This window comes from Anolis carolinensis, unplaced genomic scaffold, assembly GCF_035594765.1.
Source record: "Anolis carolinensis isolate JA03-04 unplaced genomic scaffold, rAnoCar3.1.pri scaffold_11, whole genome shotgun sequence".
NCBI classification, from domain to species: Eukaryota; Metazoa; Chordata; class Lepidosauria; order Squamata; family Dactyloidae; genus Anolis; species Anolis carolinensis.
This window is the reverse complement of record NW_026943822.1, coordinates 14,586,813-14,603,259: the sequence shown is the minus strand read 5'-3', so window position 1 is coordinate 14,603,259 and position 16,447 is coordinate 14,586,813. Positions and strand designations below refer to the sequence as shown.

At 38.6% G+C, this 16,447-nt stretch overlaps 2 protein-coding genes across 6 annotated transcripts in view; one reads left to right on the top strand and one right to left on the bottom strand.

Moving 5' to 3' along the window:
- The window catches only part of pde8a (phosphodiesterase 8A), a 161,996-nt gene extending 155,419 nt beyond the window's left edge, over positions 1-6,577 (top strand). Inside the window, exons 20-22 of one of the 2 annotated variants that reach the window (XM_062963228.1) lie at positions 176-343; positions 1,769-1,898; positions 5,546-6,577. In XM_062963228.1, coding sequence (XP_062819298.1) covers positions 176-343; positions 1,769-1,898; positions 5,546-5,652 — 405 coding nt within the window. In that variant the 3' untranslated portion in view covers positions 5,653-6,577. Of the gene's footprint in view, positions 1-151; positions 344-1,768; positions 1,899-5,545 lie in introns of both variants that reach the window. The other variant, XM_062963227.1, reaches the window with a different exon arrangement.
- Positions 6,578-7,504: 927 nt separating this feature from the next.
- The window catches only part of fsd2 (fibronectin type III and SPRY domain containing 2), a 31,962-nt gene continuing 23,019 nt past the window's right edge, over positions 7,505-16,447 (bottom strand). For all 4 annotated transcript variants that reach the window (XM_062963231.1, XM_062963230.1, XM_062963229.1 and 1 more), the window contains one exon: positions 7,505-15,854. In XM_062963231.1, the coding sequence (XP_062819301.1) occupies positions 15,605-15,854 (250 nt within the window). In that variant the 3' untranslated portion in view covers positions 7,505-15,604. The remainder of the gene's footprint in view (positions 15,855-16,447) is intronic.

Sequence of the window (16,447 nt, the reverse complement as noted above, 5' to 3'; positions counted from 1 at the left end):
AAACTTCGCCCCTCCAGGTGTTTTGGACTCCAACTCCTATATTTCCTAACAACCTGGAGTCCAAAACACCTGGAGGGCCAAAGCTTTCCCATGCTTGCTATAGTGTGAAAGGCAGATATAAAAATAACCAATTATGATGATAATGATTTAGACTTCTACACTTTCATTTCATGAGGGTGCAAATGGAGACAGCGATTCCATCAAAAATGTACTCACCTCGCCTGAAAACCGAATCCTGATCAAGCGGATGCTCATCAAGTGCGCTGACGTCTCCAATCCCTGTCGGCCTCTGGAACAGTGCGTTGAGTGGGCAGGACGCATCTCTGAAGAGTATTTTGCACAAGTGAGTAAGATACAAGAATGCATCATAACATGTCGGGGCTCAACCCTTTGGACCAGCAGGGGTTGTCACATTATCTGCTATCCTGGCTGGCGACTTGTACATTTTGTTGTGGGTTGTAGATATAAATATACAGAAGCTTTACCACTCTTTCTGAACCAAAATATACCCAGCAGTATAATTAAGTGTCACTCAGGTTTGTGTAACAAATAACAGTAACTTTACTTCAGTTCAAAAGATCAAACAGGGCAACAATATATACAGCAGTCTCTCTGAATTGTTACAGAGAACAAAGGCAATAAATAGTCCTTTTAAACAGTCTTTAAATATGCTTCAATTGACTTAGAAATAACCAGGCTTTGGAAAGTTGGCAGCCATTTTCTTCCTGACTGGTTCCAGTCAGCGCTCTCATCTCTCTCAGAATGGTAGTTACCGTATATACTTGAGTATAAGCCGACCCGAATATAAGCCGAGGCACCTAATTTTACCACAAAAAAACTGGGAAAACATTGACTCCAGTATAAGCCGAGGGTGGTAAATTTCAGAAATAAAAATAGATAGCAAAAAATGGCATTAATTGAGGCATCAGTAGGTTAAATGTTTTTGAATATTTACATCAAGCTCTAATTTAAGATAAAACTGTCCAACTCTGATTAAATCATTATTCTCATCTTCTTCAATGTAAATGTGCTTATATATCCTTTTAATAATAATAGAGTAAAATACATGTAATAATAATAATAATAATAATAATAATAAATACAGGAAAATAATAAATGTAATAATAAATAGAGTAGAATAATAAATGTAATAATAATAATAAGATCAGAATGAAATAATAAATGTATTATTATTATTATTATTATTAATAATAATAATAATAATAATAATAGAGTAAAATAAATGTAATAGTAGCAAAAATAACAGAGTACAATAATAAATGTAATAATAATAGAGTAAAAGAATAAATGTAATAATACCAATAATAATAGAGAAAAATAATAATGTACCATATATTCTTGAGTATAAATTGACCCAAATATAAGCCCACCAGGATCCTCACCCGAGTATAAGCCGAGGGGGGCTTTTTAGTCCTTAAAAAAGGGCTGAAAAACTAGGCTTATACTCGAGTATATACAGTCAATCAGTTTCAGCAGCAAGCCAGAGACAGTAGCCAATCGGAATTCTGGCTCCTGGTTGACTCAACCAATCAAGTGCTGACACATGCCTTTGCAGTCAACCCATAACATCATGGTGCCTTTTTCAAATCCCCACACATTTGTGGTGATAGCCCTACGTTCATGAATTTATAGGCTTTGTGAATAAGAACCAGTTAAGGATTCATACCCTTGAGTCAACTGCAGTAAAAAATTCCAATCAACAACAACTTCAATAATAATATGAAACTATGATTTTTTTGTTGTGCAGACAGATGAAGAAAAAAGACAAGGCTTGCCGGTTGTGATGCCAGTTTTCGACAGAAATACCTGTAGTATCCCCAAGTCACAAATATCATTCATTGATTATTTCATCACTGACATGTTCGATGCTTGGGATGGTAAGCGGTTTCTTCATCTATTTAACATTCTCTCTATTGGAAAACGCAACTGAATGGGACGGTGAGTGGATGGGACTGATCAAGCGGAAGGCTTAAGCAACTGAGCGGGGAAAGGAAAGGGTATGAGGTTCATAGGAATTGTGGGAGTTGAAGTCCAAAACACCTGGAGGGCCGAAGTCTGCCCATTCCTGCTTTATATCAATCAACTTGTCTTGATTCCACAAGTACATTCGCATCTACATCCAGCAAAAACAGAAAGCTAGATGTTGGAATTTCTCTCGCTTGACCAGAAGATGTCACTGTCTCTACTCAATACCAGTCTAAAGGAAAAGTTCAACTGGTTTTGTAAAGTTGAGTTTCAATGTATTCCCTCCCTGCATAGCTGAGAGTAGCTTTGAGCTTCTCTCCCAGGAAGTAAACAAGCCTTCCGCTCTCGTGCTCTCAATTTGCTTTCAATTCTCTTTCCCTCTTAGCAAGCTTCATTTAAATGTATTACGGTCTCCTCATTCCATCACTCCTTGCAAATTTTAGATAGCCTATTACACAATTCGCAGGTTCGAATCCGGTGAGCACCCGCTGTTAGCTCCAGCTTCTGCCAACCTAGCAGTTCGAAAACATGCCAATGTGAGTAGATCAATAGGTACCACTCCAGCGGGAAAGTAATGACACTCCATGCAGTCATGCCGGCCACGTGACCTTGGAGGTGTCTAAGGACAACGCCGGCTCTTCGGCTTAGAAATAGAGATGAGCACCAACCCCCAGAGTCAGAATGACTGGACTTAACGTCAGGGGAAACCTTTACATTATAATATTATTATCAATATTATATGCATATATTATATTATTAGTATAGCATAATATGAGTATTATATATTATTACCTTTTACCTTATTACACAAGCCAACAAAATCAAACTTTTTGTAATAATCAGAAATTAGAGTAGCACAATTTAAATCAATTCTTACGTCTTTTTAAAAAATATGTCTTTTTTTCCCAACACGTTAACTTTTTATAATATGACAAATGGTACATTACAGTGGACTGTTGTAAAGTCTGCACAATTCGCCTCAGATTACTGTAACACAAGCCAGTAAGTATTTTTCATCAGATATAATTTTAAATCATTCTTATAGAGTTTTTTTTTTGCACTGAATTAAGATCTGTGTTTATTTTTTCTCTGTCACATGTAGTTTTTGCGATGAGGCTAATTGCATAATTAATGCATTTATACAATTATATCAATAGAATCTAATTGATAAGATAAAGGTTTCCTCTGATGTTAAGTCCAGTCGTGTCCGACTCTGTTGGTTGGTGCTCATCTCCATTTCTAAGCCGAAGAGCCGGCGTTGTCCGTAGACACCTCCAAGGTCATGTGGCCAGCATGACTGCATGGAGCGCCATTACATTCCTGCCGGAGCAGTATTTATTTATTTATTTACAGTATTTATATTCTGCCCTTCTCACCCCGAAGGGGACTCAGGGCGGATCACATTACACATATAAGGCAAACATTCAATGCCTTGACATAGAACAAAGACAAAGACAAAACGCAGGCTCCAAGCTGGCCTCGAACTCATGACCTCTTGGTCAGAGTGATTGGTCTCAGCTGGCTACAGCTGGCTGCTCACCAGCTTGCACCACAGCCTGGTACCTATTGTTCTACTCACATTTGCATGTTTTCAAACTGCTAGGTTGGCAGAAGCTGGAGCTAACAGCGGGCGCTCACTCCGCTCTCCGAATTCAAACCTGCGATCTTTCAGTCTGCAAGTTCAGCAGCTCAGTGCTTTAACACCCTGTTATCAGTGCGTAAATGCATTAATTATTCAATTAGCCTCATTGAAAAAACAACACGTGATAGAGAAAAAATAAATACAGGTTTGGTGGTTCGAATCCGCGCAATAGGGTGAGCTCCCATTTGTCAGCTCTAGCTTGTGGGGACATGAGCGAAGCCTCCCAGCAGGATGGTAACACATCCCGGTGTCCCCTGGGCAACATCTCTGTAGACAGCCAATTCTCTCACACTAGAAACGACTTGCAGTATGTTCTCAAGTCGCTTCTGACACGATAAAAAAATTCCCCCAACTTTCACAGCCATTGAAACCATTCATTTGGCCACTTTCTTAGACCATAAACCAGGGGGTCCTCAAACTTTTTAAGCCGAGGGCCGGTCCACAATCCTTCTGACTGTTGAGGGGCCGGATTATCATTTGAAAAAAATACAATCAAATTCCGATGCACACTGCATATGTCTTATTTGTAGTGCAAAAACAACAAGAACAAGAACAAGAACAATGAAAGAACAATACAATATTTAAAAATAAAAACAATTTTAACCAACATACATTTATCAGGATTTCAATGGGAAGTGTGGTCCTGCTTCTGGCCAATGAGATAGTCAAGTTAATTAGGGTTGTTGTTGTTGTTGTTGTTGTTGTTGTTGTGTGCCTTCAAGTCATTTCAGACTTTGGGTGAGCCTAAGTCTAAAATTTATTTATTTATTATTTACTGCATTTATTTACTACATTTGTATCACACCCTTCTCACCCCAAAGGGGACTCAGAGTGGCTTACAAATTATATGTACATACAACATATTATATTATTAGCATAGCACAATATTAGCATTATATATTACTATGTTGAACTATACCACTATACTGTAATATTATTAGTAATATCATATGTAATATAGAATATATAATTAATATTATTATATGGTATTATTATTAGTGTTATACTAGCTGTGCCCGGCCACGCGTTGCCGTGGCAAAGTATGAGGCCCCTTCTACACAGCTGGATAAAATGAACACTGAAGTGGATTATATGGCAGTGTGGACTGAAGATAATCCAGTTCAAAGCAGATAATATAAGATTATAAATAGGTAATATAGCTGTGTGGAAGGGCCTTGAGTCTACACTGTCGTATAATCCAGTTAAAATCTGATAATGTGTATTTTATAGGTAGTGTGGAAGAGGCCTAAGTGAGGCTCTGCCTGTCCCCTGGGCTGAGTAGGTTGCTAGGAGACCAAGTGGGCGGAGCTTAGCCTTCTAACTGGCAGCAATTGGATAAAAACAATTATTCCTCTACCTCTAATTACCTTTATTTTTCTTTTCTTTTTGTTTTATGAACGTAGAGGCATGGATGAGGGGTTGTGTTGCCAAGTTTAGTGTTTCTGGGATGTGTAGTTTTGTTGTTTTGTTCTAGGCCGAAATGTCATTACCCTTTTATATATATAGACTAGCTGTGCCCGGCCACGCGTTGCTGTGGCTTATGGGAATCCTTTGTTGGCCAGGTGGAATAGCAGTGAATAGCCTTGCAGTCTCAAAGCCTGGCCGTTTTCTGGAGTAGCTGGAGCTGTTTGTTGTATGAACGTAGAGGCATGGATGAGGGGTTGTGCTGCCAAGTTTAGTGTTTCTGGGATGTGTAGTTTTGCTGTTTTGTCCTAGGCTGAAATGTCACTACCCTTTTATATATATAGATTGTATTACATTATAATATTATTATCAATATTATATGTATATACAATATATTATATTATAAAACTGAGGGCGGGGGCCAGGTAAATGACCTTGGAGGGCCACATCCGGCCCCCGGGCCTTAGTTTGGGGACCCCTGCCATAAACACTTTGTTGTTTTTCTCTCTCCAGCATTTGCAGACCTGCCAAATCTGATGCAACACATGGACAACAACTTCAAATATTGGAAAGGGCTGGATGACCAGAAACTACGGACACTCCGGCCGCCGCCCGAATAGCGATTTGGCCTCTTGGTTTCGTGGTCGTCTCACCTGGAAATGCATTCCTTCAAACTTCGAATTGTGCGTTTTCAGATTTCTTTTGGTCTTTTCAGTATTACTGTCATGCCTTCCTGCGCACAGTCTTGGGGAGTCGTGAACATTCAGGACAGCCTTCAGGGCGGCAATGATGGACCTGCCGTGGAGGACTAGTGATTTTATCTAGTAAGCCTTTCAAGCTGAATTCACACTGGATTGCTGCATTGCCTGTACTGAAGGAGGTTTAAGGCTGAACCGTATTGAAACGATGCGTTTAGTTTTGGCGCTATCGTCATTCCAGGGCTGAAGATATCCTCCGCTTAAAAGATTTTAGCACACTGATCATCTGATCTGCCAGCGGAGGTGCAAATCCCTGCAAATCAGCGGTGATGACCCGTGAGGATTATGAGGATGCTTTTGAGTAAGCACTTAAAAAACAGTTACATTGAACAATTCAGTCTTTGACTTGCCAACCTTTTATGAAGGAAGACCTTTTTTTTAATCTTCTGAAAAACGGACGTATTTTTTCACATCGCAGAAGGTGCAATCATTCACTTTTGAGCACTACTGAGCGCAAGTTCTCTTGAAAATAAATTTAGTAGCAAATGGAAAACAAACAACCAACCTGAAGATTTTTTGAAGTTGATCGTTAGGCGTCTCTGATTACAAATATGTTTTATTTATTTTGTTAGGTGTTCAATATTTTCTATGAATTTATAAAGACTTTAAAAGCCAAAGCCAACTTTAGATGCATTACAGATTTACATGATTCATACTCGTTCTGCATTTTATTTTCATAATGCAAAATGCCGTACAATGAGGACACATTTTTATTGCACTGTAAAGATAGACGTGTATGTTGAAATATTGTTCAATTTTATGTTAATTAAAATAAGTTTTTATCAAAGGTGTCGTTGGGGAGAGAAATGGGCATGTTGTCCTAGCACCAGAATTGGCCTGTGATCCAAAGTTTGCTGGCTTAGAACAATACAGGTGTTCAGAGACTATGAATGGTTGCTGGAAAGAAACTTGGAACTCAGGATGACAGAGTAGTGAAGTGGGACATAGGTGGGATGCCCATATAAGGCTATTGTATGCTTCTGAAGTTTTTTTTTAATTCTTTTGGTTCTTTATGGATAATTCAGGCATGGGCAAACTTGTACCCTCCAGGTGTTTTGGACTCCCACAATTCCTAACAGCCTTAAGCCACTTTCTTTTCCCCCTCAGCCACTTAAGCCAGGGGTCCCCAAACTAAGGCCCGGGGGCCAGATGCGGCCCTCCAAGGTCATTTACCTGGCCCCCGCCCTCAGTTTTATAATATAATATTTTTAAATCATTTTTAATAATATATTGTATCTATATATATAAAAGAGTGATGGAATCCTGGTGACCAGCAAAACAACAAAATTAAACACCCCACAACCTAGAAAATGTGACAGCACAACCCCTCATCCACACCTCTAGGTTGATACAACAAAAAGAAAAGAAAAATAAAGTCCTAATTAGATTTAGAGGAATAATTGTTTTTATCCAATTGCTGCCAGTTAGAAGGCTAAGCTCCGCCCACTTGGTCTCCTAGCAACCCACGCAGCCCAGGGGACAGGCACTTAGGCCTCTTCCCCACTGCCTATAAAATACAGATTATCAGATTTGAACTGGATTATATGGCAGTGTAGACTCAACGCCCTTCCACACAGCTATATAACCCATTTATAATCTTATATTATCTGCTTTGAACTGGATTATCTTGACTCCACACTGCCATATAATCCACTTCAGTGTGCAGTCGGACACAACTGGACTTAATGTCAGGAGAAAACCTTTACCCTTTACCTTAACTATCACCAATTCCTCAATACTTTATTTCCCATACCACCAGACTTCACCACAGCAACGGGTGGCCGGCACAGCTAGTTTACTTATAATATTGATAATAATATCATACTGTTATACAATATAATACTAATACTAATACCATATAATAATATTCATTATATGTTATATATTACATATAATATTACAGTATAGTGGTATAGTTCAATATAGTAATATATAATGCTAATATTGTGCTATGCTAATAATATATTGTATGTACATACAGCTGCTCTGAGTCCCCTTCAGGGTGAGAAGGGCAGGATATAAATGTAATAAATAAATGTAATAAATGAATAAATAAATAATTTTAGACTTAGGCTCGCCCAAAGTTTGAAATGACTTGAAGGCACACAACAACAACAATCCTAATTAACTTGACTATCTCATTGGCCAGAAGCAGTCCCACACTTCCCATTGAAATCCTGATAGGTTTATGCTGGTTACAACTGTTTTCATTTTTAAATATTGTATTTTTCTTTCATTGTTGTTGTTTTGCACTACAGATAAGACATGTGCAGTGTGCATAGGAATTTGTTCATTTTTTTAAACTCCAAATGATAATTCGGCCCCTCAACAGTCTGAAGGATTGTGGACCGGCCCTCTGCTTTAAAAGTTTGAGGACCCCTGACTTAAGCTCTCATTAAATTTGAAAACCATTTGTACATACAGTAGAGTCTCACTTATCCAACATAAACGGGCCGGCAGAATGTTGGATAAGTGAATATGTTGGATAATAAGGAGGCATTAAGGAAAAGCCTATTACACATCAAATTAGGTTATGATTTTACAAATGAAACACCAAAACATCATGTTACATAACAAATTTGACAGAAAAAGTAGTTCAATACACAGAAATGCTATGTAGTAATTACTGTATTTACAAATTTAGCACCAAAATATCATGATGTATTGAAAACATTGACTACAAAAATGCGTTGGATAATCCAGAATGTTGGATAAGTGAGACTCTACTGTACTCCAAAATACATGTTATTTCCCCTAAGTTCTGTGCACCAGAAAGAAACCCATTACATAGTCGTCGGTCTTCTTTAGTTTTTACCCAATTTGGGTTCCCAGATTTTATTGAATGAGAGTTTCCATCACTTTTGATTAACTGGGGATAATAGGAACATCAACTCAACAGCACTTCTGACAGTGAGGTTGGGGAAACGTTAAAGGACTTTTGAACATCAGGCACCATATCCACAAACCTTGTTTCTAAATCCAAATCTCCCTAGCCTAACTGAATATAACAAACTGCAGCCTTTACTGGATTACAACTCCCATCAGCTGTAGGCAGGATGCCTAATGATGAGGAATACAGGAGTTGTAGTCCAATATCTGGAAGGCTGGATCCCCCAATGTTGTAATGGGCTAAACCCTCGTGCTGGCAGGACTGCTGATTGAAAGGTTAGCGGTTCAAATCCGGGGAGTGGGGTGAGCTCCCGTCTGTCAGCTCTAGCTTCCCATGTGGGGACATGAAAGAAGCCTCCCACAAGGATGGTAAAAACATCAAAACATTCGAGCAATGTCTCCTGGGCAGCGTCCTTGCAGATGGCCAATTCTCTCACACCAGAAGCGACTTGCAGTTTCTCAAGTCCCTCCTGACACACAAAAAATCTGGAAGGCCACCTGAAATGGCATGGAGGGCCATATTCAGACCACGGGCCTTGAGTCTGGCACATGTGACCTAGTATAGTAGAGTCTCATTTATCCAACACTCACTTATCCAACGTTCTGGATTATCCAACACATTTTTGTAGTCAATGTTTTCAATGCATTGTGATATTTTGGTGCTAAATTCGTAAATGCAGTAATTACTACATAGCATTAATGTGTAATGAACTACTTTTTCTGTCAAATTTGTTGTATAACATGATGTTTTGGTGCTTAATTTGTAAAATCATAACCTATTTTGATGTCTAATAGGCTTTTTCTTAATCTCTCCTTATTATCCAACATATTCGCTTATCCAACATTCTGCCGGCCCGTTTATGTTGGATAAGTGAGACTCTACTGTACTTAAAATTGCCCAGGCTATTTAACACCCGTATCAGGAAAAAAGCTTGCCTCTCCTTGGTAACAAATATAGAATACGGTACATTTAAGATACGATTTGCTGAACTGTCATGACAACCAAACTCTGCTGCTGTGACAGATGTCTCATTCTACCTACTGAAAGGACCAGCTGTAAAAGGCGCATACACACAGACACACACATCTGTCTCATACACACACATGCACACCCAACAAGAAGGTGGTTATTATCACAAAAATTATGAAGAGGATGTTGTTAATGACGACGACTCTGATTAATTCCCAGAAATGACCTTTTCCAAAAAACGGACACTAGGAAACAAAGGGAATGGGGAAAGGCTATGCTGAAACAAATATTGAATAATCCCTACTGATTCATCATCTTGTGGAGGTGGAAGAAAATGAGTCCAGGCTGAGCCGTTTAACACAAAACATACTTTGAACCACATCAGGGCTGAGGTTCAAACTAATTCAAACATCTCTGTCATTCTTAATACCGATTTAGCATACATCGGTGTGCGCGCGCTATTTTACAGGGTAGCTACAAAAAAATTTGAAAACCAATACGTGAACTACTTAGAATGCAAACTACTGCATATAAAATATTCATTTCAAAGCTGGCTCATACATGAAAACGACACTTATGACTCATGTGGCTGAGGCGAGTCAAAAAGCACCCAATATGAACTTGCCTGCATTTGTCAGGTCTATAAACAAGAAGCCCACAGATCTATGGGCCTCACGTGGATAACTTCCAACTCCAATTTGGTGGGGGGCAAAGGGGTGCTTTTAAAATGTTCCTGTTGGCCTCTTGTCCAACTTTTCCTCCTTTGTCTCAGTGTAATCCAGTTTCTGCAAACTAAGTTTAAAGTGCCTCCTGTCCAACTTTCCTCCTTTGTCCTCAGTTGAACCCAGTTTTTGCAAATGGAATTTGAAATGCAAATATGGTTTGCAATCAGTTAATTCAGCAGGGAGCAGAGGTGAGGAGAAGTTGGAACAGGGGTCCCAAAACTAAGGCCCGGGGGCCACATGCGGCCCATCAAAGCCATTTATCTGGCCCCCCGCCTCCTCCTTCGCCCGGTGTGTGCCTTCCAGAGCTTTGCTTGTTTATAATGGTATTTTAATTACTATTTAATTAATAATTAATTATCAAGGGGGTGCTTTGCTGGTGCTTTTTGCGCACAAAGGCAGAAGGGGGCTGGACTAAATGGCCCAATTGATCTCTTCCAAACCTCATTATTAGTATTATTATTATTGACACAAAAACACAGTATAACACAGCAAACAAGATATATATTGTATATACTCGAGTATAAGCCTAGTTTTTCAGCCCTTTTTTTTAAGATTGAAAAAGCCCCCCTCGGCTTATACTCGGGTGAGGGTTCTGGTTGGCTTATATTTGGGTCAGCTTATACTCGAGAATATATGGTACATTTATTATTTTTCTCTATATTTATTGGTATTATTACATTTATTATTTTTCTCTGTTATTGTTGCTACTATTACATTTATTTTACTCTATTTTTATTATTATTATTATTATTACATTTATTATTTCACTCTGATCTTATTATTATTATTGCATTTATTATTTTACTCTATTTATTATTACTTGTATTATTTCCCTGTATTTATTATTATTATTATTATTATTATTATTATTATTATTATTATTATTACATGTATTATTTTACTCTATTATTATTAAAAGGATACATAAGCACATTTACATTTAAGAAGATTTTTTTTTTTCGTGTCAGGAGCAACAGGAGTTGCTTCTGGAGTGATAGAATTGGCCGTCTGCAAGGACGTTGCCCAGGGGATGCCTGGATGTTTTGATGTTTTTACCATCCTTGTGGGAGGCTTCTCTCATGTCCCCGCATGGAGCTGGAGCTGATAGAGGGAGCTCATCCGCACTCTCCCCAGGTGGGATTCGAACCTGGCAGCTTTCAGGTCAGCAACCCAGCCTTCAAGTCACTTAGTCCACTACGCCATCAGAAGATGAGAATAATGATTTGATAAGAGTTGGACAGTCTTATCTTAAATTTGAGCTTTATGTAAATATTCAAAAACATTTAACCTACCAATGCATCAATTAATGTAATTTTATTGGTATCTGTTTTTATTTCTGAAATTTACCACCTTCGGCTTATACTGGAGTCAATGTTTTCCCAGTTGTTTTGTGGTAAAATTTGGTGTCTCGGCTTATATTTGGGTCGGCTTATACTCAAGTATATATGGTATGCTGGATTTCGTATCCCAAAATCACAAGTTCCCAAGCATTTAGGGCTGTGTGATGCATCCAACCCTTTTTATTATTTTTATTATGATTATGATTAACATTGAGGCTGTATTTGATCCTGTTTGGGTTTTTTTTACTTCAAAAAAAGAGATGTGCAGTGTGCATAGGAATTTATTTATAGTTTTTTTTTCAGCTATAGTCCGGCCCTCCAAGGGTCTGAGGGACCGTGAACTGGCCCCCTGTTTAAAAAGTTTGGGGACCCCTGAGTTGGAATATCATCATCACTGGCTTTGATAGGATTTTACTATTAAAGGTAAAGATTTCCCCTGAAATGAAGTCTAATTGTGTCCAACACTGGGGATTGGTGCTCATTTCCATTTCTAAGCCAAAGAGACGACAATAATATTATTGTCCGTAGACACTTCCAAGGTAATGTGGCTGGCATGACTGCATGGAGCGCCGTACCTTCCTGCCGGAGCAGTATCTATTGATCTACTCACATTTCGCATGTTTTCGAACTATGTTGGCAGAAGCTGGGGCTAACATTGAGAGCTCACCCCGCTCCCCGGATTCAAACCGCCAACCTTTCGTTCAGCGGTTTAACTCATGGCGCCATCGAGGGTGCAGTAAAAGACCAACCTTGTTCTCCGCCTTACAATCTGATTAAGACATGTCACAAAAGGGAAATGTTATGGCAGTATGAGATGGGAATAGGCCAGAGAGACAGGTATGGCAAAATCTTGTCCTTCTCTGCAAGACTGGGCAAAGGGAAACTGCTGCAGCCTCTGCTAGCATATCTGATCTAACACACTGTTTTTGCCATCTTGATAATCCTTGGATGAGCAGACAGGAAAATAATCTATACCAGGGGTCCTCAAACTTTTAAAGCAGAGGGCCGGTCCACAATCCTTTAGACTGTTGAGGGGCTGAATGATCATTTGAAGAAAAAAAAAATGAACAAATTCCTATGCACACTGCATATGTCTTATTTGTAGTGCAAAAACAACAACAACAACAATGAAAGAAAAATACAATATTTTAAAATAAAAACAATTTTAACCAACTCAAACCGATCAGGATTTCAATGGGAAGTGTGGACCTGCTTCTGGCCAACAAGATAGTCAAGTTAATTAGCATTATTGTTGTTGTGTGCCTTCAAGTCATTTCAGATTTTGGGCGAGCCTAAGTCAAACATTTATTTATTTATTTATTTACTACATTTATATCCTGTCCTTTTCACCCCGAAGGGGACTCAGAGCGGCTTACAATTAATATCTAAATACAATATATTATATTATTAACATAGAACAATATAAGCATTATATATTACTATATTGAATTATACCACTATATTGTAATATTATTAGTAATATTACATCTATATATATAAAAGAGTGATGGCATCAGGGCAGCGGACAAAACGACGAAACTACAGGCCCCCCAACCTCGAAATTTAACAACACAACCCATCATTCACGGCTCTAGGTTGATACAACAAAAAGAAGAGAAAAATAAAGTCCTAATTACAGGGAGAGGAATAATTGTTTTTATCAAATTGCTGCCAGTTTGAAGGCTAAGCTCCGCTCACTTGGTCTCCTAGCAACCTACTCAGCCCAGGGGACAGGCACAGTTAGGCCTCACTTAGGCCTCTTCCACAGATTATCAGATTTTAACTGGATTATATGGCAGTGTAGACTCAAGGCCCTTCCAAACAGCTATATAACCCATTTAGAATCTTATATTATCTGCTTTGAACTGGATTATCTTGACTCCACACTGCCATATAATCCACTTCAGTGTGCATACTAAACATAAAGACAACCATACAACAGACATTCAATACCACCACTACCTCGACAATTTCTCACCAACGCCACCAAACAACGCCACAGCAACGCGTGGCCAGGCACAGCTAGTGTAATATATAATATATAATTAATATTATTATATGGTATTATTATTAGTATTACATTGTATAACATTATAATATTTCTATCAATATTATATGTATATACAATATTATATTATTAAAGCTGATATAAAAATATTATATTATAAAACTGAGGGCAGGGGCCAGGTAAATGAGCTTGGAGGGCCGCATCCGGCCCCCGGGCCTTAATTTGGGGACCCCTGATCTATACCATTCCCCTATCCTGCCATTCATTCTTGGCTCAAGCTTCGTTTCCAAGTCCAAAATTTTTGGAAAGTGCTTTAGGGAGTAAAGTATTCCACATCGGAGCCTGTTTCACAGTTTAGCAGCTATATGACTATGGGAGTCCTCCTATTGCGACAAAATGCCATCTTTTGCCTTCAGCTCCCACTATTGCCCCCTCGTGGTGATGGTCCCTAAATCCTCAACATTTCCATTGAATACAAACTTCAGCATCTGGAGTCACAAAATCCTGCAAAATGTTGGAACCTTGTGGCTGATGATTGTTTGTGTAGGTCGGGCAATGTCATTTGCAAATGCGGCAATAGGGCCATGATTATAAAGCAAAACAAAACAGATTATAAAACAAAACAAAACGACTACATAGGGCTATCGTTTCTGTTAGCCTTTGTTTACAAACTTACCTGCATGGTTTCTTGTTCCTTATTTCATTGTGAATTACAGTAGAGTCTCACTTATCCAACATTCTGGATTATCTAACGCATTTTTGTAGTCAATGTTTTCAATATATCGTGATATTTTGGTGCTAAATTCGTAAATACAGTAATTACTACATAGCATTACTGCGTATTGAACTACAGTAGAGTCTCGCTTATCCAACGTAAACGGGCCGGCAGAACGTTGGATAAGCGAATATGTTGCATAATAAGGAGAGATTAAGAAAAAGCCTATTAAACATCAAATTAGGTTATGATTTTACAAATTAAGCACCAAAACATGTCATACAACAAATTTGACAGAAAACGTAGTTCAATATGCATTAATGCCACGTAGTAATTACGAATTTATCACCAAAATATCATGATGTATTGAAAACATTGACTACAAAAATGTGTTGGATAATCCAGAACGTTGGATAAGCGAGTGTTGGATAAGTGAGACTCTACTGTACTTTTTCTAGCAAATTTGTTGCCTAACATGATGTTTTGGTGCTTCATTTGTAAAATCATAACCTAATTTGATGTTTAATAGGCTTTTCCTTAATGCCTCCTTATTATCCAACATATTCGCTTATCCAACATTCTGCCGGCCCGTTTATGTTGGATAAGTGAGACTCTACTGTATTGTCATAAACATAAACAGAACACAATCTCAACAAAATCCAAAGAGAGTATGGTTGTCATCGTGAGCTGGAAGTTTACTAGAGTTGGACAATGCAAGCCATTTGTTGTCAAAAGCTTTCATGGCCAGAATCACTGGGTTGCTGTGAGTTTTCTGGGCTACATGGCCATTTGTTTTAAACCTTTGTTTTAACTTCTGTTTTATCATCTTCTTGTGTTTTAAACTGTGAATATTGTTTAATGTATTTGCGCTGTTACTTTTGTAACGTTGTGAGCCGCCCCAAGTCCCCACGGGGAGATGGTGGCGGGGGTATAAATAAAGTTTTATTATTATTATTATTATTATTATTATTATGTTCCATAAGCATTCTCTCTGTTGACCTCACACCTCTGAGGATGCCTGCCATAGACGCTGGCGAAACGTCAGGAGAAAATGCTTCTGGAACATAGTCATGCAACCCAATGCAAGCCATGTTTGCCCAGAAACAAATTCCATAGAGCTCAATGTGTCTTACTTTCAGGACAGCAGATACTGGATGGTAACTCCTTTCATGAAAGTGTGTATGGGGGCACTGCAATGCCATTTTGAATCTTGAGCACACCAGGTTCTTCCACCGCAAAACATGGGCACACAAAATCTTGGAAGCGGCTATGGAAAGTGTACAAGTGCTGCATGATGTCTGTGTTGAAAAAGGATAGGCTCCCTTTGTCGTAATCCAGCAGAAGGCCAATTCTCCGAGGCGGGATAGTCAGCCTGATATCTGGGGTCATCCCATTGTTGAGAAATTCATAGGTATGTCTGTGACAATAGAGAGCCACAAATACACACACACAAAGAGATAAGTCCTTGAAACTGCAGGGTCTTAGAATTGGTTTTCCTTGCTTTTAACATTTTCCCATTAGACCTAACCCATCTATATATATAAAAGAGTGATGGCATCAGGGCAGCGGACAAAACAACAAAACTACAGGCCCCCCTAACCTCGAAATTTGACAACACAACCCATCATCCACGGCTCTAGATTGATACAACAAAAAATATAAATAAAGTCCTAATCAGAGAGAGAGGAATAATTGTTTTATCCAATTGCTGCCAGTTACAAGGCTAAGTTCTGCCCACTTGGTCTCCTAGCAACCTACTCAGCCCAGGGGACAGGCACAGTTAGGCCTCACTTAGGCCTCTTCCACAGATTATCTAATTTGCACTGGATTATATGGCAGTGTAGACTCAAGGCCCTTCCAGACAGTTATGTAACCCATTTATAATCTTATATTATCTGCTTGGCACTGGATTATCTTGACTCCACACTGCCATATAATCCACTTCAGTATGCATTTTATACAGTTCTAATCAGATAATAATAATAATAATAATAATAATAATAATAATAA